General features: G+C 43.0%; 1 protein-coding gene across 4 annotated transcripts in view; it reads left to right on the top strand.

Moving 5' to 3' along the window:
- The first annotated feature begins 21,747 nt into the window (after positions 1 to 21,747).
- The window catches only part of LRP1 (LDL receptor related protein 1), a 360,219-nt gene continuing 355,352 nt past the window's right edge, over positions 21,748 to 26,614 (top strand). For all 4 annotated transcript variants that reach the window (XM_063119223.1, XM_063119221.1, XM_063119222.1 and 1 more), the window contains exon 1: positions 21,748 to 22,538. In XM_063119223.1, coding sequence (XP_062975293.1) covers positions 22,442 to 22,538 — 97 coding nt within the window. In that variant the 5' untranslated portion in view covers positions 21,748 to 22,441. The remainder of the gene's footprint in view (positions 22,539 to 26,614) is intronic.

Genomic DNA, 26,614 nt, shown 5'->3' with positions numbered 1-26,614 from the left:
AGGAATGGAGTAAAGCAAAGTCCCTCTGCTCTCTGGGACTTGGCTGCTAGCACAGCCTTTCTCAACCTGGGGCACTCCAGATGTGTTGGACTGCATCTCCCAGAATGCCCCAGCCAGCTGGCTGGGGCATTCTGGGAGTTGTAGTCCAACACATCTGGAGCGCCCCAGGTTGAGAAAGGCTGTGCTAGACACTCACACACGCCACAGAAGGAAAGACTCTGAGCCTGTTCAGATATTCAGTGAGGGGTGGGTGGTTAGGGAAACTATGCAGAGGGGAGGGGTAACGGAACCACAACAAACAGGCCTGACAAACGATCACAGAAATACACCCCACCCACCCTTTGTAGTTAGATCACTTACCTCCATGTGGTTTAATCATGCATCCCACCGTCCCCCTGCATGCTGAACAGGTGCCCAGCAGCCACTCCATGAATAAAAATGAGGGAGGGGGGGGATTGGCCACCAACCATGGAGAACGTCCACAGGAGCAAGAGCGTTGTTGGAAGTAGTGCCGCTCTTGCCGCTGAACTCTATGGTTGCTGTCATTCTACACACACCCCGCCCATTTCCCCACCAAAACGAGGGCAAAACCCCATGGAGTTTCTGCCAAACGGCATGGCAACCCCCATGGAAGCCCGCTAACTATCTTGCAGCAGATGTGAGCATTCTGCCCAACATGGGAAGGGAATTCACACAACATACTAACCCACCATGGATCACATTTTTGAGCAATCCATGGCGGGTTAGCATGTCGTCGAAACAGGCCCCCTCTAAGCTTATCCCACCTACACTTTTGTTTTGGTTCTCCCTCAAATTATCCCATAGCATATGAAAGCTGTTGTTTAGCTCCATCACACCAGCCTCCATGCCTCCGCCCTGCTCCAGCGCGCACCCCAGGAGGGCTGAGCTGGGCTCCGCAGCACTTGCTTGGGGGCTGCTGAGGGAGGCAGCTCTGCTCCTCGCATTCCTTCCGTGCCCCCAGTGGCCGCTCGGAGTTCAAGAAGAATCGCACTTTCCGAGGGGCAAAATACGTTGCCGAAGGGGGGGGGAAGAACAGCAATCACAGCAGCACATAGTTGACATCATCTGAGTCCTTCGTCGCGATAGCAGACTAAAAGGTGAGCTTCATGGGAGTCTTTTGCATGAAATTTACCGTGAAAGCACACTATCAGCCTGATGTGATGGAGCTCTCTCTCCCTCAATTTTTGCCAACAATGCTAAATGAATAAGCAAGGACCATTAAGGAGTCTGAAGCTGATTCTATTTACTGAGGTGCTGTTCACTCAGTGTTCTCTCATGTTCTGGGCCCAAGACGTTCATTGAGTTCTTCTTCACGAGGGCAAGAATTAATTTGTTAAAGACCCAAGATAGTGCATGGCTGTGGGCAGGCATGGATGCCCTTTTCACAAATGAATTGCTTGTTGCTGATGGGATCAGTGCAGTTGAGCAGCACCATATTTGGCAAGCAAGCAGAGCTGCCCTCCCAGACGCTCTGCCTGTCTTCCTGTGGCTGCCTTACCTGAGAAGGAGGGGAAGAACTGTGCGGTGCACGTACAACTTCTGCTCGTTGGGTTCTATGGGGCTTAATTAGAATAAACTTGCAAAAAATATTATCTTGAACAAAATATGTCTTTAGTAAACATCCAATTACAGAAGTATGCCACAATTTGTCCTTCTATGTATAAACAACAACAACAAAAATATGGATCTCTTGCTTGTAGCCCAGTCCCACGTGGTTCTGTATCTCCAGGTGCCGAGTATTTTCGAAGTTCCTTCTCTGTGGATTTTTTCTCAACTCTTACTTCACAGGGCAATCCCCAACCTGTAACAAAACAGTTCAGATAATTAGCACTTATACAAATTAAACAGAAATTCTTCTAATATTCAGCTTTTAGCAGAACTGGTTCTCTGTCTTTTTGCTTTTTTTTCTCTAGCCCTCCCTCTGAGTGAGAGCCCCGGCCAAGGGACTAAATCATCTACTCCATAGGGGTTACACACGCAGGCAGGAAACAGGAGATTGAGTATTCCCATGGAAAATTTATAATTGACCATGTGCAAAAACAACAAGCACGGAGTCCAGTGGAGTCAGGAGAATCATCATTCTTTCTGGAGACTTGGTAATTGGTAGTAGGTCTAGGGAATGCAGGATGAAATCTGGGCCAGTGGGGGACAGAGAAATTTGGATCTGTGACAAGCTATGCCCTCCTTGCCCAAAGGGCAGCCTCGTTGGAGTCAGCTGGGGAGGTGAAGGTGCTGAACCAGTGCCTGGAGGCGGTAATGGGCTACATGAGGTTGAATCCTGATAAATAAACTGAAGTTGAATCCTGATAAGACGGAAGTTCTGTGGATTGGTGGTTCCCACGTCCAGAAATTGGGTAAGCGACATGTCCTGGATGGGATTGCACTCCCTCTGAAGGAGCAGGTGTATAGCTTGAGAGTACTCCTAGATCTATCCTTGTCATTGGAGGCCCAGATGGACTCCGTGACTCAGCTACAGCCTTTCCTGGACATAGACAACCTAGCCACAGTAGTGCATGAGCTGGTAACTTCCTGATTAGACTACTGCAATGCACTCTACATGAGGCTGCCCTTGAAGATGACTCGTAAGTTGCCACTACTGCAAAACGCAGCAACTAGACTGCTGACCAGAACATCACAAAGATACCATATAACACCAGTCTTAAAGGAATTGCACTAGCTGCCTTTACGGTTCCAGTCAGAATTCAAGGTGTTGGCAACGACATTTGAAGCCCTGATACCTGAGGGAGAGCCTCTCCCTATATATGTCTGCCTGAGATTTGAGATCTATTGGAGGAGCCCTCCTCTGCATCCCACCAATGCAAGACATACATTATGGTGGAGGGCTTTCTCTGTTGTGGTACCCTAGCTGTGGAATGCCTTCCCCTTGGAGGCCCAACTAGTGCTGATGCTGTCTTCGTTTTGGCACCAAGTTAACACATGGCTTTTTATCAAAGAGTTGGAGGGCTAAAGTTACACATAGGTTTAATTGTTATTGTTTTTCTTTTAAATTTTCTACTGGTTTTAGCTTGTTAATGGTTTAATATGCTTTTAGCTGTGTACATTATTTGTTTTATACTGTTTGATTTTATCTGTACACCTAGGATGTTAATACAAACGTTTTAATAAATAAAGTAAAAAATGTAATCTTCACCCTCCCAAACATTTCAGTTCCCTCTGAATTTAGCTGCAATCCTCACAGTAGCTAGGGGTGGGAGAAATAGATTTTTCCAGCCATAATGTATCATTACAAACTGACCAATGCAAAGTATTTTGGGGTGGCTTGGTCTTGAATGGGAAATTATGACCCTTTAGCAAGGGTGACCATATGACCGGATTTGCTTGGATTTGTCCGGTTTTTTGATGGCAAATCCGGGAGAGGGAGGGGAAATCCGGATTCACCCCCCCCAAAGGGCAGTTCTAATGGGAATTAACAAAAATGCTTATGACTCCGTCATTTTTTAAGATAAAGACATGAAACTTGGCACAATGGTAGCTCTTAGGAAGGGCTTTAGTCACACCAAATTTGAAACAGATCTGTTCATCCATTGATTTTTAAGGAATTTTTTAAAGATTGAGGTTTTAAAATTATTATTTTTAAAATCATCATTTTTAAAGTTAAAGAGATGAAACTTTGTACCATGATAGGAGTTAGGTAGAGCTTTAGCCACACTAAATTTGAAACAGATCCGTTCATCCATTGATTTTTTAGGATTTTTTTTAAAAATGAGGTTTTAAAAATATTATTTTTTAAACTGTCATTTTTAAAGATAAAGAGCTGAAAGTTGGCACCATGATAGTTTTTAGGTAGGGCTTTAGCCATACCAAATTTGAAACAGATCTGGGGCCAGTAGCAAACCGTGTTAACAACAACAGCAGCTTGCAATGAGTGAAGATACTGTCAGAAAAGATATTTGAGGGAAGGGGAGAATGTAACACACAGAGTATAGCAAAAGCTTCAAAGTACAGCAAAACCTACAAAAGTAGGAGTGAGTGAAGTTAATTTCAGATACCTTGAATCACTCACTTGTTCTTTATTTCAGTGATTTTAACATTAAGATGTTATGTAGAACAGATTTGTCTTAAATGTGTGCTGTAAAATCAGACATGTGACCAAGGCTATGTTCGGGTGGGCACGCCCCCTTGGTACTGGACACGCACCCTTGGGGGCAACCATGTTGTCCTCCTTTTTGGTTTCCAAAATATGGTCACCCTACTTTAGCTTTCTTAAAGACTTACTCCTGATGAAAAGTGGAGAACTTTGTTAATATGGATGAACATAGCTGCCTGCGTTTTTGGACTCTCCTTGATGGAAAAGCAGGGGCTACCATAAATGTTGGTATCAGGAGAAAGGACATGTAGAAATTAATCACACCATGGTAAACACAATGATCCTGATGTAATAGTGGCAATGTTTGAGTAAGAGGACAAAACTTGTTAAAGATTAACTTAGGTGAAATGGATGTTCTGGGGAGTATTTACCTTTATGATGACTTTTTGGCTCTCATTGTGGAAGGGTAGGATTTCACCAGTGATCAGGCTTTGTGTAGAAATGGCTGCATTTGAGCCATCCCATTCTAGAGCTATTTTGTGGGGGAAAGGTCTTTTTGTTGTTCATTCCTTTCAACACATACATTGTCTATGTTCACGTACAAATAATAATAAACTTGTTCTTGTTTGGTTCTGAACTCCTGGATTCTTTGGATCTAGTGGCCCTCCAGATGTTTTGGTCTACAGCTCTTATCAGCCCTAGCTGATAGCCAACTGCAAGGGATCATGGGAGCTGTAGGCCTAAACATCTGGAGGGGCACAAGTTGCCCACCCTTGATCTAGTATGTTGGGCTGTCTGATCCCTTGACCATTCTGGCATAATCTAGTGACTCACTTCAATGTGTTTTCAGTGCTCCAAAAATGTCTCCAACGTAAAAAGAAAAGAAAAAAAAGGCAGAACTGTGTTTCCTAATAAACACACTCATAGTAATACTACAAACCTAAATTTTCTACCGACAAAGGCAGGACAAGAGCTGAACAAATAGAATAAACCAGTAAGGTCTCATATGAAATAAATATTCATAATTACTTCAAGGGAACAAAGGACATTTAGCAAGAAAATAAAACTGGAAGGAAAGATAAACACTGGATTTGGGACACCGGAAGATAAAGAAAACTCTACATGTTTTTTTTTTAGCCTAGAGTTCATTGGCACACTTTCTAAGCAAATATAACGATGGTGGCCTCTGAGGGAAAGATATTTATCACAGTTGTTTTCCATCCTTTCTCTAAGGAGCTTAGAGCAATGTACATGAAATTATGCCATTTTAACTTCACAACAACCTGGTGAGGTGGGTTAAGTTCAGCCACTTTGATTTGCCTTAAGCTATGCTTGAGCAGGGAGCTAAATTCTCAGGTCAAGACTAAGGAGACAATGTTCTATTCATCATACTGGGAATGGGGAAGGTGTAGCCCTCTAAATATTGTTGGACTGCAATTCCCATCATCCCACATCACTGACTAGGGTTAATGGGAATTACAGGCTAGCAACATCTGGAAGGTCACAAGTTGCTCACCTCTAAATTACACTAGAAAATTTGTAAGACATTTGCAATATAAAGAAATGTTATTCAAGGAGTAATTAATAGGTTATTCATCAGCAATCTCTCACTGCCTCCCATTAGGAAGCAATGAAATGGACTTAAGCTATAAGGAAGAAAGTCTTAATTAATGGTGTGGAGTGCCTGTGATGAATGGGACTTACCTGTGAGTAAACGTTATAGAAAGATCTTGACCATAGGCAAGGGCAATGCTGGATAATATAGCGGAATATTAAGTGCTTGTATAAGACCTCTGCTTTAATTCCTCTTCCACCTAACTGTGCTTAGCAGAAGGATTCTTGTGTAGAAGCAACAACTGAAGTCTTAGCTAGACCTAAGGTTTATCCCGGGATCATCCCGGGGTCATCCCTGTTCATGTAAATGACACACAGGGGATCCCGGGAGCAGGCAGGTACGACCCCAGGACAACCCCGGGATAAACCTTAGGTCTAGCTAAGGCCTAAGTCAGTTTACTAACATTACCTGCTTCAGAAGTCCGTAGAGGAGTACTAGGGTGACCATATGGAAAGGAGGACAGGGCTCCTGTATCTTTAACAGTTGCATAGAAAAGGGAATTTCAGCAGGTGTCATTTGTATATATGGAGAACCTGGTGAAATTCTGGCTTCATCACAACAGTTAAAGGTGCAGGAGCTATACTAGAGTGACCAGATTTAAAAGAGGGCAGGACTCCTGCAGCTTTAACTGGTGTGAAGAAGAGGGAATTTCACCAGGTTCCCCATATATACAAATGACACATGCTGAAATGTCTTTTTCAGTACAACTGTTAAAGATACGGGAGTCCTGTCCTCCTTTTCATATGGTCACCCTAGGAGTACATGAACAGGCAAAGAACACCCAGTAATAGTATGGTGTGGTGGGGACTTACAAGTACACAACCGTGTCTCTCCTGTTCTTTGGGAACATGTCAGAGGGCAAGCACTCCCTAGGAAATACGTCTCACTGAATTCCTGTTGAGCTGTGGTGCTAGCTAACTTCTGAGTAACTAGGGTGACCATATGAAAAGGAGGACAGGGCTCCTGTATCTTTAACAGTAATGTAGAAAAGGGAATTTCAGCAGGTGTCAATTGAAGAGGGTGAAATTCACTCTTCATCACAACAGTTAAAGCTGCAGAAGCCCTGCCCTCTTTTGTATCTGGCCACTCTACTATAGCTAGTGTAGCTTTAACTGTTGTGATGAAGAGAGAATTTCACCTTCTTTAATTGACACCTGCTGAAATTCCTTTTTCTACATTACTGTTAAAGATACAGGAACCCTGTCCTCCTTTTCATATGGTCACCCTATGAGTAACCATGCATAGGATCTGGCTGTTTCTCTCAGATACGACAGCATTTTCTCTCTCTGGCATTTCAAAACGCAGGTGACAGTGTGGTACAGTGATTAGAGTGGACCAGAGAGAAATGACTTAAAATCCCCCCATAGCTATATAAAGCTTGCTGAGAAGCCTTGGGCAAGCAATTTTCTCAAAACGTAACTTACCTCACAAAGTGGCTTTTGAGGCTGAAACGCTGCTCTGTCCCTTCTGGTGCTTGAATGAGTGGGGGGATACCTTTTTAGCTGCCTGCAACTTTTGTTGTTGTTTTGTAGAAGGCTTTGAGGGGGCACAATTGGTCAAGCTGGCTGGGAATCATGGGAGTTGGAGTCCAACACATCTAGAGAACACAAGGTTGGGGAAATCTACATTAAGGCCTCCCTTCCTTCCCCCTTCCCCCCTACGATTCAAAGACTGCGAACTAAGCTCCTTGGAGGAAGAATGGGATGCAAAATCCATCTTGTAAGTTTGATGCTTCCATTTGAAGCCTCATGTTCACAGAGGGGTGAGAATGCTGGAGGTGGGCTATGTTGGGGTGGAGGATGGGAACAGGGCCGGCCTAAGGCGCAGACCTGAGGGGCGCAATACTGACCTTTAAGGGTCACAGTTTTATACAAATTAGCCATTTTAAGAAAAATCATAATAAGTTCAAGTTTTGTGCTTTTTATTTTTTCTACAAAACACCTTTCCTTAAAAATGGAAGTTGGCCAAAAAAAAAGTTTGGGGCGGGGGGGGGGGGCGTGCAAGTAACTCGCCTTGCCTAGGGCGCAAAATAGTCTGGCACCGGCCCTGGGTGGGAATGTGCATCCTCAGGTGACAAGCTGTTGTTGAACCTTGTGCTAGTTAATTTGAGATCTAAAGAGCTGTTTGGTTTTCATCCTTGCTGTTGCCATGGGTACATTTGGTGTGTTGTGTTAGGCATACAGTATCCCACTGTGATTGGTATGTGTAGAGTCTTTGCATTTTGAATTGATTATGATTTGTCTACCGGCTACTTACATTAAGGCTGTAATCCTCTGCACACTTACTTGGGAATAAGCCCCAGTGAACACAATGGGCATTACTTTTGAGTAAACATGTATAGGCTCACTACTAAAATGATATTCATACTTTAATTAAGGAGTAACTGGATCTTCTAACATAGCGAAGATGCCTCCCTTTCTAGTCTGGCTGATAGAAGATTTCTGTGGAACTGGAAAGCTTGCACACATTTCGCCATTAAAAGGTATCATTTTATTGTTATCTCTCTCCTTTGCTGAGATCAGAATAGCTACACTTCTCTATACTAAGCTGTTCTAAAATACAGTCTTATGAAGGGTGTGGGGGGGGGGGCACTTCCATACATAAATTTTAAACTATTTGTGAGCTGCTTTTGCATGTTTTGTGTAGGTATTTGAATGTTGTTAACATGGAGCTTTTCTACACAATGGCTTGGTTCAGACATCACACTGTTGTCTGAACCAGGCCTGTGTCTATTTTTGGTTTCATCACAGAATTCAGATCAGAGATCTGCACAAAGAGCCTTTCCTTTCCTGCTTTTCCACTACATTATCTCTAGGTGGTGCTGCGCTACAGCAGAATACCACAAATACTCAATTATTTTCTTTCGCTTTTGCGAATAATAAACCCCATTTGCTGTGCTCTTAAAAAAAAATGGGGGAGGTGTTCTTAAAAAACTGAAGTGTAACTGGAGCTGATAGAATAAAAAAGAAGCAGAAGAGAGACTGGTTTAAACCTAAGGTATTCTAGATCATGTATATTTTACATTCACATTATAGGAGCTAGAAATGTAAGAAGCCAAACAAACCATGATGCAACTTTCAAACAAAAAGAAGAGGAAGAGGGTGTGTCAAAATATTGGCAAGAATTATAGCTCTGAAAGGAATTGGAGGCTCTTCAAATCCAACTTCCTGACCTAAAGAAGGATCCTCCATTATAGCTCATGAGTGACTAGTGCTCCTCTGTCAGCACTAAAGCCACTTGAGCATGCCACAGAATTATCACAGTCTGCTAGCACCATATCTCCTTTAATACGGAGGGAATTCTTCATCCTAAGAGGACAGGCCATCCCAGCCAAGGTGCCTGGGGGGTGAACATAAATGTCATAGACTATATTTGGTTTGTGTGAAAGGGTTCATCTTTGGAAAACGTAGGAATAGGAATTTCTATTCAATATGGGAGAGAAGGAGGGGGAGGAGTATAATTGCACACAGTGATTTAGGGGACCACATTTACATGATGATTTAGGCTGACAGTAGGTTTTATTTATTTTACTTATTGTTCAAATTTATATACCGTTTCCCACAAATTATCAAAGTGGTGCACATGACATAAACAGAACAATAAAAACAACACATTACAATTAATCAGCAATAAAACCGCACATGCTGCTGTGTGCTACAAAACCAGTGGGTGCATGACTATTAGTGCATGATTATTAGATTGTAAGCCTATGCGGCAGGGTCTTGCTATTTACTGTGTAATCTGTACAGCACCATGTACATTGATGGTGCTATATAAATAAATAAATAAATAAATAATAATAATAATAATAATAATGACTAAGATCAGATTTCAATCAGGGACACCCCAACTCAAAATCTTAGATGCCACACTACGGTTTTTTAGTCGTCAATGCAGGAGTACACCCTCTCTTCACCTTTTCTAGTCTATGCTACTTTTGGAATACTGCAAATATTACTAGCCATGGTCCAATTTTGGGGGGGGGGGGAAGTTTGAGCATCTTGCCTCAAACAAAAATTAAAATTTCATGGCTCATAGCTCACATGTACATTCCTGGTAAGCTTCAGGTTGTTGAGGTTTATTTACATGGCACACAGAGTTCAAGTTTAGGCAATCCTATTACACTTACCTGGGAATAAGCTTCATTGAACTAAATAGGACTTACTTCTGAGTAGAGATACATAGGATTGCACAATTAGTCATGCTTAGAATAGACCAATTGAAATCAATGGGACAATTTAATCATGAGAAGTCGTGGTCATTTCAATGGGTCTGCTCTAAGCATGATTATGTCTAGTTCTCTAACCTATTAGGTAGAGGCCAACCTCCCCAACCTGGTGCACCAACAGATATATTGGACTGCAACTCCCAGCAACCCCCAGTGTGAATTGTAGTCCAAGACATATGGAAGGCACCTATCTCCAGTATTCGAGGCAGTAAGCCTGGGTGCATCAGTTGCTGGGGAACATGGGTGGAAGGGTGCCGTTGCACCATGTCCTGCTTTGTTGGTCCCTGGCCGACGGCTGGTTGGCCACTGTGAACAAAGTGTTGGACTAGATGGACCCTTGGTCTGTTCCAGCGTGGTACTTCTTATGTTCTTAAGGCTGGTATAAGCAGCAGAAGTATACTTCTGGAGTGCTGATGTCCATCATGACAATCCCCATAGCTGCACCACCAAAGAGAATTCAAACATGCAGGCAGCCGGATCTATATCAACAAACCAGTTCTAGCAGTTTTCAGGTCTTTTGTAAAGCAGATTGAGCTTAATTTCCCATTCAAGATGAAACCACCTCATCATAACAGGGATAACTGGCAATATATTGTTGTGTGTGTCGGGAACCATTCCCAGGTACTGTTGGGATTGCAGCTAAACTCAGAGCAAAACGAGATGCCTGGATGGTGGTCGGAGTGGAGTGGCAGAGGGCACTGTCATTGCTGCTCATCAAAAAGTCCTGGTGCTTTGACCCTGGGGGCCTGGCTCCACTACGCCACTGATAGCCAAATGACCAGGGAGTCAAGGGAGAGAAACAGTCTTTGTTTTTGTTTTTTAATGCAGTTTCACCAGCTCTAAAATTCAGCAGCTCCCACTGTTCACAGTAGGGCTGTATCTTGACAGATACAGATTCTATTGTGTTCCAGTCAGACTTGCTCTCATCCTCAGAAGCATTGCCTAGCAGTATGCTATGGTTACCTACAACCCACTCCTCTCAGCAAGGAAAAGCAGTGGCAGCTTGTGAGTCAGCCTAATATGTTTCTAGACAACAAGAGCCCTTCCAAGCCATTAGCTATTTGTTCCCACTGTGGGTATTTCTGAGCATGTGCCTCTCTCTCTTTTTCTATTTGATGCGAGTGCCTACCTAGAATGAACATCTGGCCTCTATTTCCAACATCTGGCACTTTATAATCCCCAGAGAAGTAATCACCCTTTGATGCTGTTTGCATCTCAGTTAATCAGCTCTTATTCACAATTTGCCTTCTTCTCAGAGCCTTTCTCCTGCTCCAGGATTTCCTTTTCACCTCAGAGAAGCTGTGATGTGATATCCCTGTGTCTACAACTGCTCCATCATGAGTTGATGCTGTAGAAAACAATGTTGTCGGGTTCTCTCAGTCTCTGCGGCGAACACCACGGCTTTGCATGCATGTGCATTTCAAATGTGTGTATTTGTACACATATAATCCCTTTTTCTTGTCTATATACACCAAAGGTGGAGAACCTTTTTGGGTCTGAGGGCTGAAATGGCTCTGGCCTAGTAGGGGTTTGTGTGTGTGTGTGTGTGTGTGTGTGTTGAGGTGGGGGGTGGGCTACTCCACTGGCCTCACTGCTGGCATGTGGCCCCCAATATGTCTGTTTAGACTTCAGGTGGATATCTTGAATGCAGATGGATTTCTTTATGTAAATGGAACCAACGTTCGGTTTCCTTCCCAGGCTACTTTACACAGCTGAGTGAACAAGAGATGCTAATATCAGCGATCCACATACTTGTTGTAATAAACCTTCCCCAAGTCAAGGACATCTGAACCTTTAAACCTGTGTGTATGCCAAGATGCCAGTGATGAAGTCTTTCTCTTCCATTTGACTGCTTAGGACAGCCTTCCCCAACCTGGTGCCCTCCAGTTGTGTTGGACTGGAATTCCCAGCATTCCCAGCCTGCATGGCCATTGGCTCCAGGTTGGAAAGGGTTGGCTTAGCTTAAGAGGAAAGGGGAGATTGGGCTATATGGAGAGGCCATTCTCCGGGAATCTTTCCCTGACATCAGTTAACTGCCCCTTCAAAGGCTCTGTGGAGATATGCTGACTGACTGTGCCTATAAATTTGTTTGCTAAGTAATTGACTTCCCAATCCCCGACTTGATCCATCAATGAGCAACATATATGAATGGTTACATTTAATTTAGGATTTTATTAAACAGCATATCTGAGATCTCACTTCTTCAACATCAGTGGCTACATTTAGAAACACATCTGTCTACTTCCTGTATGTTCAAAGAGTATTTCTATCATCTACATGCCAGTAGTGTGAGAACCTATCCCACATCCCCCCGCCCCCCCGTGGTTGCTTCTTTCCCACCCTCTAGGGATCTCTGTATTTGCTGACAAAGTCTCTGAAGCTCTGATCCTCAAATGATGATCTGCTCCAGGTCCCATTTGTGCGACAGGTGCAGATTGTGAGAGCATCAACTGCTGTCAGTTGTGGCAATGCCATTATGCTTTGTCTGGAAGCTGCGGTGAATACAGAGTGCTGCAGCCAGGTTGGTAAGAGGAGCAGCTTATTGGCAGCATTACCAGGCCAAGTTTTTGAACTTGTTTACAAAGCCCTAAACAACTCAAGACCAGGATTGCCAGACCCCCCTACTTGTCTGTTTGCTTGCTGTGCTCATCAGGAGATAGCCTCCTGTTGGTGACCAAGACTTCGTGGGTCCCAGTCCATGATGTCTTGGAGTGGGGCCTTTGGTATCATAGTGCCTACACTCTGGAACTCGCTACCACTACAAACTAGGCAAGTGCCAATCCTTCTGGTGTTTCAGTGCCTACTGAAAGCCTACTTTTCCCCAGGAAGGCAATCTTATCTTTCCCAGGAAGGCAATCTTATTGGCTCTGGAGGGCCCATGATTAATGTACCAGTGTTGTCAAGAGAAGCAACAGGCCGGGTGGCTGCAGCCATAAACATAGTGCCTATTAGGCCAGCCCATGATTTACATTGTGTTGGGGAACAGAGCTTAGAGGGGTTAAGGATAACAAAGATGGTTGCAGCTGTCTTTCTTCTCTGTACAGTGCTGGGACATTCAAAAATTATTAGAGGGTGGGCAGGCGGAGCTGTGCTGATTTCTGCACTGCTGCCCAGCTATGGCTGCTGCCTGCCACCACACATCACCTGGGGCTCATCTACACCTAGAGCCCTTTCGAGAGGGGGGGGAGGGATGATTGCAAAGTTTTCTGCTTCAGCAATCGTCCTTCATGGGGCACACAACAGCAAGTTTGCCCACAATTAAGGAGAGACGTTTCGGGGCAACATTTTTTTTTACGACACCTGACTCTTACGCAAGAGCAGAGTTGTGAACCTGTCTTTGCGCATATATATTTAAAAATATATATAATACATAAAATTAGTTAAAAGAGCATATAAAACTATTACAATATTAAAATAACTATCACAACATCTTAAAATTCTTAGGTTTAAAATTCATCTGGGCAGGCCTGCTGGAAGAGACTCGTCTTTACGGATATCTTAAACTCAGAGAGAGCATTAAAACACACACAGAGAGAGCGCGGAAAGACCCCTGATACCCATGGGCTCACTATGCACAGCTGATTGCCTGTTTGCTGATCCCCGCTACTCGCAAGGAACAGCTTCACGAGAGGAGGGCACACCTGTCGTGCACCTCGAGATTTTTGCAAGAGCGGGGGGGGGGGGGGGGAACTGGGACAAAAGCTGTCATTGATATCCCAGGAAAACTGAGGGGTCGTCCCTAGATCACCACGGGATCAGCTGTGCGTCATGTGGCGCAGTAGAGACAACCTTGATACTATTCTGGAATAAACGGTGTGGATTAGACCCTGGTCAGTTGGGGTAAGACACTTCATCTAGTGCCCCCTCAAACCTGGTGCTGCTGGCCCTGCATGTATAGGACCCACGGAGTCAAAATGTTCTTAAAAATCGATACACTGCCACCAGTCTGGATGTTCATCAAGTTTTCAGAGTTGTCTTATTAAAATTATCTTATAAAAAGAAACCCACTATTTTCTAGGAAGGAAACCTGGCAGAGGGGAAACCCAAAGGGTATACAGTGAAAAAATAAAATGGAATTCATTTAAGGAAACAATTTACATGGCATTTGCAAAGTCAAAGGGGATGGGCGAAGCTTAGCCAAAGCCTTTATTTCCTCTCAGGGTAGCATTAGAGTGACATTATGGTTGGCAGGTTTGTCTAAAGGCTTTCATGGTTTTCCAATAATTTTTATTTATTATTTTATTTTATTTATTACATTTTTATACCGCCCAATAGCCGAAGCTCTCTGGGCGGTTCACAAAAATTAAAAACATAATAAAACAACCAACATGTTAAAAGCACAATTACAAAATACAGTATAAAAAGCACAAGCAGGATAAAACCATGCAGCAAAATTGATATAAGATTAAAATACAGAGTTAGAACAGTAAAATTTTGATTTAAGTTAAAATTAAGTGTTAAAATACTGAGAGAATAAAAAGGTCTTCAGCTGGCGACGAAAGCAGTACAGTGTAGGCGCCAGGCGGACCTCTCTGGGGAGCTCATTCCACAACCGGGGTGCCACAGCGGAGAAAGCCCTCCTCCTAGTAGCCACCTGCCTCACTTCCTTTGGCAGGGGCTCACGGAGAAGGGCCCCTGTAGATGATCTTAAGGTCCAGGCAGGTACATATGGGAGGAGGCGTTCCTTCAAATAACCTGTTCAATCAAGCCATTTCAGAATGGAAATAGTACTATGTTGTCCCCTTACCCCACAACAAATAAATAAGAAGAATCAGGGAGATTATCCCATTGCTGCGCACACAACTAGAACCACTCTTTTTGAATCGCTCTAATCTTAACTACAATTTATCTAATCAGAGTTTCTAGAAAGGGTTCTTTGTCAGTGAATGAAAGGAATGTAATGTTAGCCAATCATAGAAGATTAGGCAGATGAGGTTTTCAAATCTTACATGCCAATATAGAAAGGAGGGGGACTTAATCCTGTTTACATGACCTGGAATACACATCTGGCTACCTGTGCAAGACTGCATACTCTCATCCAACCAAACAAGCTGTTTGCAATGGGTTTTGTTTTAAGCCTTTGAAATGTGGTGCTGGCCCATTTAAGTTGACCAGACCGTAACACTCTGGCCAGTGTAATTCGCTTCCATCATACTTCCATAAAGAGTCTCACCATCTGTGATTTTTGCTGACCAGGAAATGATCTGAAAGCACATGATGCAGCAATCCTGCTAATGCTAAGCAGGTCTCCATTTAATCTGTGTCTACTCTTTTTCCAGTTCATAAGTACTATGTGATGCACACAAATAGAACTCTGAAGCTAGTTTAAAATAATCTTAACTTCCATTCACAAAAGTACAGATGGAAATTCTCTAGGTCTAGAAACGCATATTTCTAGATACAGGCTAATGTGACATGATATCGCATTAGCAGGGATTTATTGCTTGTACCCCATAATGTGTTGATGTGGCTTCAAACCTTTTACCCACTAGTGTGGTGCAGTGTGTGTTGGACTTAGACTGGGGAGAGTCACGTTCAGATCTGGGCACATCCATTAAATTTGTTGGTTGTTGTTGTTGTTGTTGTTGTTGTTGTTGTTGTTATTATTATTATTATTATTTATTACACTTATATACCGCCCCCATAGCCAGGGCTCTCTGGGCGGTTTACAGAAATTCTAAAAAATTAAGATAAAAACGAGTATACAAAATTTAAAATTCTAAAACACAGAACATACACACATAAAGCATTAAAAGCCGTTAAAAAATTAAACATGTGGGTGATTAAGATGTGCTGCCATATGCCTGGGCAAAGAGGAAAGTCTTAACCTGGCGCCGGAAAGATAGCAGCGTTGGAGCCAGGCGAGCCTCATCAGGGAGATCGTTCCATAGTCTGGGGGCCACCACCGAAAAGGCCCTGTCCCTCGTTGCCACACTCTGAGCCTCTCTCGGAGTAGGCACCCGGAGGAGGACCTTAGATGCTGAACGTAGTGACCGGGTATATTCACGTCAGGAGAGGCGTTCCGTCAGGTATTGTGGTCCCAAGCCGTGTAAGGCTTTATAGGTCAAAACCAGCACCTTGAATTGGGCTTGGAAACATACAGGCAGCCAGTGCAAGCGGACCAGAGTAGGTGTTATATGGTTGAACCTTCTGGTTTCTGAAATCAATCTGGCTGCTGCATTTTGCACAAGCTGCAGCTTCCGAACCATCTTCAAAGGCAGCCCTATGTAGAGTGCATTGCAGTAATCTAACTTGGAGGTTACCAGAGCATGGACAACTGAAGCCAGATTATCCCTGTCCAGATAAGGGCGTAGCTGGGCCACCAACTGGAGTTTGTAGAAGGCACTCCGTGCCACTGAGGTAATCTGAGCCTCAAGTGACAATGATGGATCTAAAAGAAACCCCAAGTTCTTGAATCACCCAACCCATTTCACAGGGATAAAATATGAGAGAACTGTGAATACTTCTCTGAGCTTTTTGTAGGCAAGGTATAATATTGATAAAATCATATGTAAAATAAACATGTCACAGTGGCTGAATTGAGGCCAACTGTGGCTTCCTGCAGCAATGTACATACTTATTTATTTATTTGTTTATTACATTTCTATACCGCCCAATAGCCGGAGCTCTCTGGGCGGTTCACAACTTTGTGGTTATGGTGAAAATAAAGCCCATGTGTCCATTTAACTCATCATGAAGTACTACACAGGTAGATACAGTACATACGCTATTAACAAGATAAAATGCAGTTGAATTAATTAATATATTGTAAGTGTGTGAAACAGCCGTAAAACCAGAGAGAATTTTTGCTTGGATATGATATTCTGAGAAGAGGATATGATACAATGGAAACATAATCTCAAAGCAGAATAATACTAAAAAAATTCCGCAATATACTGATCATTCACTGATACATTTCCCCCACCCCCCACAATATCTCCTTCATTCTACCATAAAACAAAGTTTGTGGAAGGAAGGAAGGAAGGAAGGAAGGGGAGGGAAAATTTGCACCAATGCAGATATCTTAAATATGATACGGTACGATCCTATACATGTCAATTCAGAAGTAAATCCTATTATTTTCTGTGGAGCTTATTTCCGGGTAAATTTGCAATGCTGGATAGCACATGTTAGAAGCAGCAAATGCAATCCCCAGCTTGTATAATAATGCATTAATCTATCCAGTTGATTGTCTTTTAAAGCCTTTTTGTTTATCATACTCTCTTTTAGATGAAAATCTGGGTGTCCAAAAATTGGTATCAGTGGAGATATCCCAGGCGTCAATGATTCCTTTCTATATTTCTAGACTTTTAAAATAGAAATAATACTTGTGTGTTATTGTTGTATGCCCTTTTTAATTTCTTTTTAATGAAAGGTAATGATGTGAGATCTGTACCTTGAAATAAAGCCTTTTCTGTATAAAATCAATGTTTGTCTTGTGAATCTTTAATTATAGACATTAAGTGTCTAAGCTGATAGACTTCATAATATAGTTTTAATTTGGATATTCCCCATCCTCCTTCCTCTATCCTCCTATATCTTAAAATTTTTTGTGTCGTGGGTCTTTTACTTTTAAAGATGACTGTGTCAATTGTTTGCAATATTTAAAAAAATTGGTGCAATATCAGTGGGTGAAGCATAGAACAAGTATGTAAATTTTGGCACCACCATCATGTTTATAACCAATATTCTGCTCAATAGTGACAGGTTAATTTTGTTTCATCTTTTAATATCTGCTATTATTTATTTTCAGATTCTTCCATAATTTAATTGGAAGGATTTGTTCATATTTTTTGAAATTTGGACTCCTAAATAATGAAATGACTTGTGGACTAATGGAATTTTTAGTTGATTAGACATGTCAATTTTATCTTTGGAGGTATATTGTAACATAGCAAATCTGATTTTGTGTAATTGACTTTCAGTCCTGATGCCTTCTGGAAACGTTCTAGGTCCTCTTTGATGTGTCTTATACTTGGTTTGGGATTTTCTAGTATAAGAACCATGTCATCAGCATACAAATTTATTAAATGGGTTTGATTTTTGATTGGCACTCCCTTGATATTATCATTGTTTCTCAAATTGTCTGCTAGAAATTCAATTACCAAATCAAATAATAATGGGGACAGAGGACATCCCTGTTTGGTACCAGATTGGATTTTCAAGGGAGATGTTTCCATATTATTAAATCTAATTGTCGTTGGTGTTTGAGCATAGATTGTTGTAGAATAGGTGAGAATTTTGGGCCAAATTCATATACTTGTAAAATATTTAATATAAATTTTAAGTTTACACTGTCAATGGCCTTATAGAGATCTAGAGCCACAATTGCTAGTGGTGTTTTCGATTTTTTTGGCGTAAGTGATTACACTATACCTTTTTGGAATAAATCCAAACTGGTCAGGATGGATTATTTTCCCTTTCACTGTCTTTAGTCTGTTTGCCCATATAATAGGGAACATTTTATAGTTCACATTTAATAATGAGATGGGACGATATGAATTTGGAAGTTTTGGAGCCTTACCAGGTTTTAATAAGAGTTATCCTTGATTGTTTTCATATATCTGGTAGTTGTGTTCCCCTGTAATATTGCATTAAAGACTTCTGAAAGTTGTGGAATCAATAATTCAGCACATGCTTTATATAATTCAGCTGTAAAGCCATCAGGGCCTGGTGTTTTATTAGACTTCAGGTTTTTTATAGCATTTTTTATTTCTTCTAATGATATAGGCTGTTCTAAATATATCGACTGCTCCCTTGTTAGGCCATTAATCTTCCTTTCTTGTTGATACACTTTTATAAATTCTCTGTCAATATTTAGTTAGTATTTTCCCCATTTCGTTTGCGCTCCAAGTTTATGTTCCTTCCTCAGTTGTTAGAGCTACAATTCAGTTGCTATTTTTCCTTTCCTTTTCTTTTTTACTCTTTTTAGTATTATTCTGAATAAAGGCCATTTCTTTCTGCTTTCAAACAATCCCACCTCACCCCTTCTGAAGTGTCATTAATTCGATTTTCTCTAAAATAGTTTACTATCCCATCCTGTGTTCTACTTTTGCATTCCTGTCATGCTTTTAAGGTAGGGTGTAACCGCCATATTGATATTATTTTTTCCTTGTCACATATTGCCATCTCCAGAAGCACTGGGGCATGGTCAGATATGTTTATTTGGCCAATATCTATTTTAACTAACCATGGTAGTAGACCGTTTGTGACCATTATCGTATCTAGCCTAGAAAAAGAATTGTGAGGTTGTGAGTGAAATTAGTGTGTGTTGAGTCTTTTGGGTGGAATTCTGCCCATGTTTCATAGAGTTCATAATTTTGAAAAAATTTCATACATTTTGTTACTTGCTTGTGTGGTGTTGAGATTCATCTTAATATTATTTTCATTTCTAGCTGCTACCAGCTTTTGCAGGGCTGAAAATCCCGTTAGAAGAGGCCTGTGAAGTGTTTGGCATGTTCCACTGAGTAGCACATTATGGAAATCTTAACTTTTCTAACTGTCCAGGCTTCCCTAACCTTGTGCTCCCCAGACGTGCTGGACTACAACTCCCATAATTCTGTCTGTCTAGATATGCATAGGATTTCACCTTTATTATTATTGTTTGCTTCAGGAAAATGTTTTGGGCCAGCCCTATCCGCTGTGTTTAGTGGCCCACAGAGATGGAAGTTAAGAGGCAGGAAAACTACATGGATAGATACCCCTCTGAAATTTGTCATCTGATGTGACTGTTTTATTTCAACTCATGGTTAAAACCAGGCCAGAGACACCACAATTGCTTTTGTTTCCGGGCTTGAAACAGGAATCAACAAAATCTATTTGCAGGTTTCCCAAGTTTTAACTGAACCTACATAGGGTGCAATCCTATGTATGTTTAGGCAGAAAAAAGTCCAAAAACTTCTAGCATGCTGGCTGAAGAATACTGACAGTTGTAGGACTTTTTCTGCCTAAACATGCATAGATTGCTCCCTTAAGCAATCAAAATGCCTTCTACTACTACAACCACCACTACTACTAAATAGTGCTTTTCTTTTATCAGAGGAGGGCTGTAGCTCACTGGTAGAGCTTTGCATGCAAAAGGTCCCAGATTCAATTCCTGGCATCCTGGCAGATAGTGCTGGGAAAGACCCTTGTCTGAAATCCTGGAGAGCCAGTGTCAGTGTACCCTCAGTATCACTGGGTATAAGGCAGCTTCCTATATGCTACTGACTAATCATAATTCACCTTTGGTTTGGGATTAGGGTAGAAAAAAGTCTTCTAGAGAGGAGTTATGTTTGAACCCCAAACCTTTAAATGAAAGAACTGAGGTCCCCTCAGTAAAACGCTTCCCCTCTTTATCTTGATTATATTTGTTATTTATTTATTTATTTATTTATTTATTACATTTTTATACCGCCCAATAGCCGAACCTCTCTGGGTTTTATGTTAAACTTGTAAACTGCTTTGGACATTTTAAGGGGAAAGCGGTATATACATATTTTAAATACGATTTGGGAACGAATAAAACCATTAAAACTTTTCTATTTGCATACGAATAACCTCTGCTCTTCCCTTGTTCCAGTGATTTATGATATCCAGGAGCACCCTGGTATTGAGATGCAAGAAAGAGACTTGAATAGATCGGAGTCGGTTTAAAAACATCACTGAGAAGTTATTGAAATGTTCCTCACTCACTCTCAGAAGAAAAGGTAATCAGATGCAATTTATTCATTTATTTATTTTAATAGGGAGTTTTTTGGCCCCTCCCCAAAGGGCACCTATTAGGAAGGTGATGTTATAATGGAACACCTTTTGAAAACATCTGGCAGGCAGACAATAGAGGCATGGCAGTGTTTACTGAAGCAAAACACTTCCACTGTGTGGCATCATCTCACAAGGGCTGCAACGGCTGCAACTCTCAAACCCATGAGCTGATCTTCACCCAGGGCAGGTGTCTTCTTCCTCTCCTTTGGATGCCTGAGAGCGCCTTGTCCTCTTATACTTGGGCCACATTTGTCACATCAGTCGATACGGAATGAAAATTGCGTGTACGTGCATTCTTGTTGCTCTAGGTGGCCCCTCTTGCAACGAGGACAGGCGTCTTGCATGCCGGCACACATCCCTTTTGGTAAAGGAGAGAGGGCCAGTGCTGCGCGTGCCTTCTGAGTGTGGCAATAGATTTCCCCCAAGGCACTCAGGCAGGTGATCTCGGAAAATGTGCAAGCCGAGGGAGGGAATGGACGGTACATTTCCAAGGAGCAGGAGCTGCATCCGCCTAAAACGACAGGGGCTGTTGCTGCCGTTTGTTGCAATTAAGACCTTGGCTCCAGTGCATTCCCTTTGTGCAATAGGAAGGAGGGCTGTCCTTGCCATTAGGAAGCGCAGTATTCCACGGACTGAGTTTTCCTTTCTTTTTGCAAAGAGAAGGAAATCAGATTCGCTGTCTCAATAAATAAGAGGACACCGGACGCCTTTTGACATTTTCCCAAGGGAGTCGTGAGTCTCGTGTGTGTGTGTGTGTGTGTGTGTGTGTGTGTGTGTGTGTGTAGGGTGGGAGTATTGTAGAGAAGAAACTGCTCTTACATTGGGTGTGGATTGCATCCACGTGCAGCCTTCACCCTCCTCCTATTTCCGCCACCCCAATATGATGATGGCTGCTTTGAGGGTTTTAAAAACGAGATAGAGAGACAGACACAGAGAGAGAGAGAGGGACGACGACCCTGCTGTTCTCCCATTTCAGCAGCAGGGGATCGGGAAGCGCATGCGTCCTAAGCCCACTGCCGCGTAGCCCCCGTCTCCTGCGCCCTCCCCTGCCTTTCCCTGGGAGCCCATGACGTCAGGCAGGCAGAAGGCGGCGCGAGCTCCATCAGGCGGCTGAGGTTATTGGTGCGCCCGGCAGGGGTTGATTTTCCTGCGTCCGGCGGCAGCAGCAGCAGCAGCAGCAGCAGGAGGAGGAAGAAGAAGAACACCCCCATCGCGCATAAAGCGCAACTGGGGTGCAGACGGCACCAGCCTGTGCATCCTCCCCTCTGCAGCACCTAGGAGGGGCTTGGAAGGAAAAAGGAGCTGCTGCTTCTCCGTCTCTCTCTGGATCCAGAAGGACCCCTCTTTCTTTCCTTCCTCTCCCCCGCTCTTTCCCTCCATGCATCATTCTTGGGAACCTTTGATGAGCGTTGCAGTTACCTTGGCTTGCATTTAATCTAGTGCACAAGGGGCGAGGGTGGGTTGCTGCCGCCGATTGCGGCCCCTCTCTCTTATTTTTCCTGCATGCAGCCTCCCTTTCTTGCTAAGGAGGGCTGAACCCCCTCCTCTCTCCCCTCCCCAGCCTTTGCCGCTGCTGGGTTCTCTCATCTCCTGGGCTGGGAGGGAGAGAGGAGGAGGGAGAGGGGCTTTTCCTTGCCATCTCGCGCCCCCCCCCCCCCGTTCAGTGGATGGTGAAAGAATTGAAGACCCTTGGAAGGAGAGAGTGAAGGAGAAGAGGTGACGGAGACTCAAAAAGAAAAAGCAGCTGTAGCTGCTGCGTGGACCTGATTTTTATTTTTGCACAAGCATGCTGGCCCACAGGATAGAAATGATGGGGCCCTTGCTGCTCTTACTAGGATTTTTGCACACACTAGTAGGGATCGCCCCTATTTTTGCCCTTGAAGGTGAGTTGAAAACCTTTTTTTTCTCCTCCCCCCCCCTCCCATGCCTTCTTCGGTTCTATCTAATCATTCGACTTCAATAATGGAATAAATACCAAACAGTCTTATTTATTACGTTGTCTGCTTGCAGCTATCTTCATTCCCCTCTATAAACAATGAGCTTCCCCTGGCTTTCCCCCCTTTCTTTGCAGCAAAACGGCTCCCACCCCCCAAACGGGGAGACGGGGGACTGTTGCGCTTAGGAATTCAGCATATGCTTTGCAGTTTGGAAACAAAGCTGCATTAAAAAAAAAAATCCACGGGGAGTATATGGAAGGGGGTGTTGCATATTTCGCATTCACTCGCTTGCGGTTTTTTCCTTCTTCTCCGGCTCATGCCAACAAAACGTTGCGTATAAGACGTATTTCTTTTCAGGAGAGTGTATGCGAGGATGTGTAGTATTTGATTAGGGGGTGGGCGAGGTTTTAAAATCAGCATCTGCTTCTCAGCGAGATCTTCCTTAATGAAATCTGTTCACAATGTTGAATGGAGATAACACTGAAATCCCCCCCCCCACGCCAGTGTGTAACAGTCCTAAACCTATAAGCCTATACTCAGAAGTAAGCCCCATTAAGTTCGATGGGACTTACTTCTAGGTAAGTGTTTACAGAATGGCAGCCTAAAGTGTTGAAGATCGATATCTTTTCTCCAAATATACAGCCGCTAGCTGTCTTGTTGTTGTTATTATTATTATTATTATTTAGTTTTGCATCTCCCAGTTCTACTGGTACATTCACGTCTTTGACCGTGGTATGCCAAGCTGTGGAAGTAGTTGCTCATACTGAACTCATCTCTTATCTTTATGGTTTCAATAAATCAATCATTTGCTCTGGCTTTTCATTATCTCTGTAAGTTCCTTGCTGTCTTCAAGGTTTGGGGTCTGTTACTTTGGCATGTATAGTGTTGGCCTTCAGATCATACTTCAAGGAGATCATAGCCCTTGCCTGCCAAGAAAGCTATAAGGGATTTGAAAACCTTCCCTGAAATATGCTGGATGGGGTGGTGTTGGGGAGGGGCATGACAAGTTGGCTAAGTATTAATATTTCATTGACTTTCCTAAAGATGTAGCTGAATGCTCTAAGTCTATGTAGTTGGTTAAACTGGAGACATCTAGGCATGGAGAGGGATTTTGAATGTGATGGAATTTCGGCTGTAAAATGCATCTGCAAAACCAGTGGTCCCCACTGCCCCCTTCCCGCCCTCTCTCCAAGCCCAAGGAGATGTTGCACCGTGCCCTTGATGTGGGTGACATATTATATACTGGAGATAGCAAGGTAGAGTTTAGAGGTGTTGTTGTCATGCCTTTTTAGGAAAACAGCATTATTTCATGAGGTTGGTGGAGGGAAGCAGGAGGCAGGAAGATGGTGGGGAGAGGCCTTTGAGTTTTTAAAAAAACGAAATCCAAGCCTGGATCATCAGTAAGGTTTAGGAATGTGCTTATTTACTCTGCCACACAGGGAACTTCAGCATGAAGAAACAGAGGGGCAGGCAAGCAGAGTGCCAGATGCCTGTCATATATTAAGCTGGAGTGGTTGCTGCAAAAGGTGGCTTCATCTACCCTCTCCTGCAAAAAGATTGTAGAGAAGGAATTCAGATATCATTCCCCCCCTCTGCTTTACACATTTGCCATTGAATATAAAAAGTTGTGCTAGCGTTGCTATCCCTGAAGGAAACATCTGTAATTTTAAAAGTAGCAGCTTTCCTTCAAGATGTTTGAAGGGATTTCTCCCCAATTTTGAGTCATAACATAATTTTTTTTCAGGCTCTGATTTTTGGAGTGTGGAGAGGCGTTCTACTTTCGCCTTGGACTGCTGCATTTAAAGGCTTTCTATCTTTCCATGCCCTCTTCGTGGTGTCTTCTGTACTGCTTACATGAAACATTTTGAAGTAGTTTGAGGCAACATCTGTGGTTCCGACTCCCTGGATGTTATTCATAGTTACATTTTTTTCATTGAAGAATTGTGGATATTACCGCCATCACTCTTTACAGTCTTCGGTGAACTACTCTGCATTTTGCCAAGTTTCTTTGGTCGGTATCCATTTTTTTAGGGTTTAATTTTAAATTGAGCTCACTGGAAGAAACTTGGCTCCGGAATTATGATTTTTCATGCCCCTTCTCTCTCCCCACCCCCCTGCCTTAGCCCCAAAACATGCAGTGTATTGAGCATGTGCAAAGTGGCATTCACTAACCTCTGAGGACACATGGGGATTAGGAGAAAAGGCTATAAGGGCAGGCAGAGAAGGTGTGATTTCCAGATTTGTTTGAGCATTCCTATTTTAGAAATTGGGGGTTATTCAAATAACATTGCTACTTCCACACATGATTATTATCCTGCCTTCCACAAGCATGAGCATGCCTCCTATGGTTTGCTTTGAAACTCTGGTCACTTACTATTTCTTTCTCACTGCTTCTGTTCTCTTTCAGACCTTTCTGATGTAGGCCTAGCTAACATCCAGTGTAAGCATTCCTACTTCTGTCACTTGCTCATCTTTCTGTCTTCACTCCTTTTTTGTTGTTGGTTTTCCCAATTATTTTGACTCCATAGTTTACTGGGACCTCTGGTAGTTCCACCTTTCTGCTGCTTTTTCAATTGTCCATTAACTTGGCTGCTCAGAAGATAGGTGTAAGTGGACCCTGTGCTGTGTATCACCTTGGCTTTCCTTGGTTTGTGGCTGATGGATTGCTACTTTGCTAATCTGTACATGCAGCGTCTGTAGCTGAATAAAACAAAACTTCTGTTGTCAGGCAGAAAACGTGCCCGTTATAGAGGATGAATCAGAATTGAGATGGATATGTAGTATAGGAGAGCCATGGTGTAGTGTAGAGGCTAGAGTGTTGGACTGGGAGTCAGGAGTTCCGGGTTCTAGTCCCCACTTGGCCGTGGAAGCCCAGTGGGTGACTTTGGGCCAGTCAGACTCTCATCCCAACCCACCTTACAGGGTTGTTGTTAAGGATAAAAAATGGAGAGGATGATTATTATGTAATCCACCTTAGGTTCCTTGGAGGACAAAAGGTGGCTTATAGATGTTATAAATAAATATTGGGTGGCCATTGTATAGTCCAGATGCCACAATTGGCACAGGAAATAGGGGCTGTTTATGGTTTGCCGACAAGACCAGCTGTTATTGAGTGAAGAGTTTTGTGACATGGCCAAGTTTTGGCAGAGTGGGTGAGGGGGAGAGATATAAAATACATCTGGGGAGAAAAACGGATTTAGCGAGGTGTGGCTATGAGACATTTGATGATAACCTGGTGCCTTCTAGATGTGTTAGACTGCAACTCCCATCATTGACTGGGAATAATGGAAGTTGACTGGGAATAATGGAAGTTGCAGTCCAGCACATCTGGAGGGCACCATGATGGGAAAGGCTGTACTAGAAGCTGTTTTGCAAGATCTTTGTAACACCATCATGACAAAAGTTCAGGGCAGACTTTGCACTTCCAGCTTCTAACACTGGGAGGCTCCACTCAGTGGTACAGCCAGTGAGGGCAGTGTAGGGGGAGCTTCTCTTGTACTAACTGCATCCATAGCTATGGGGAGGGCTCTAGCACATGCTCCATTGGCTTTGGTGTGGCTTACGCAGGAAAAGAACTCGTTGGGCAGTGCCTAGTATTATGTGTAAAATAGGAAGGCATTTGTAGAGGAAGCTAATTTGCTTGTGTTTCAACTGGTTTGAAAAGCCATACTTTGTAGTCTCTATTTAATGTGGCAGCAAATTTATAAGGAGATGCCTTGTAATATATCGGATCAACTCCTCTACTCCTACTGCCTGCCCTTGTAGTCTGAGGTCTTCCACGGTCCTGATACTTGAGACCATTTAACAGGGACTGAACCTGTTCCCCTCCCACCCCTCATGAAAAGGATGTCCTCTACTACTGAGGTATTGCCTTTGTGTGTGTGTGTGATCTTCTTTGAAGTTAGGTTGGTGCTTTCTGAAAGCTTCTGGAACCTTGAAAACAAGCAGCTCATAATTTCCGTTCTTGCTCAGCTAACGGATAAGCTTTTAGAATTGCTTTGTAGCCTAGTCCCAAGACTTGT

This window comes from Elgaria multicarinata, chromosome 3 (assembly GCF_023053635.1).
Source record: "Elgaria multicarinata webbii isolate HBS135686 ecotype San Diego chromosome 3, rElgMul1.1.pri, whole genome shotgun sequence".
In the NCBI taxonomy this organism is placed as follows: domain Eukaryota; kingdom Metazoa; phylum Chordata; class Lepidosauria; order Squamata; family Anguidae; genus Elgaria; species Elgaria multicarinata.
This window is presented reverse-complemented; position numbering and strand designations above follow the sequence as displayed.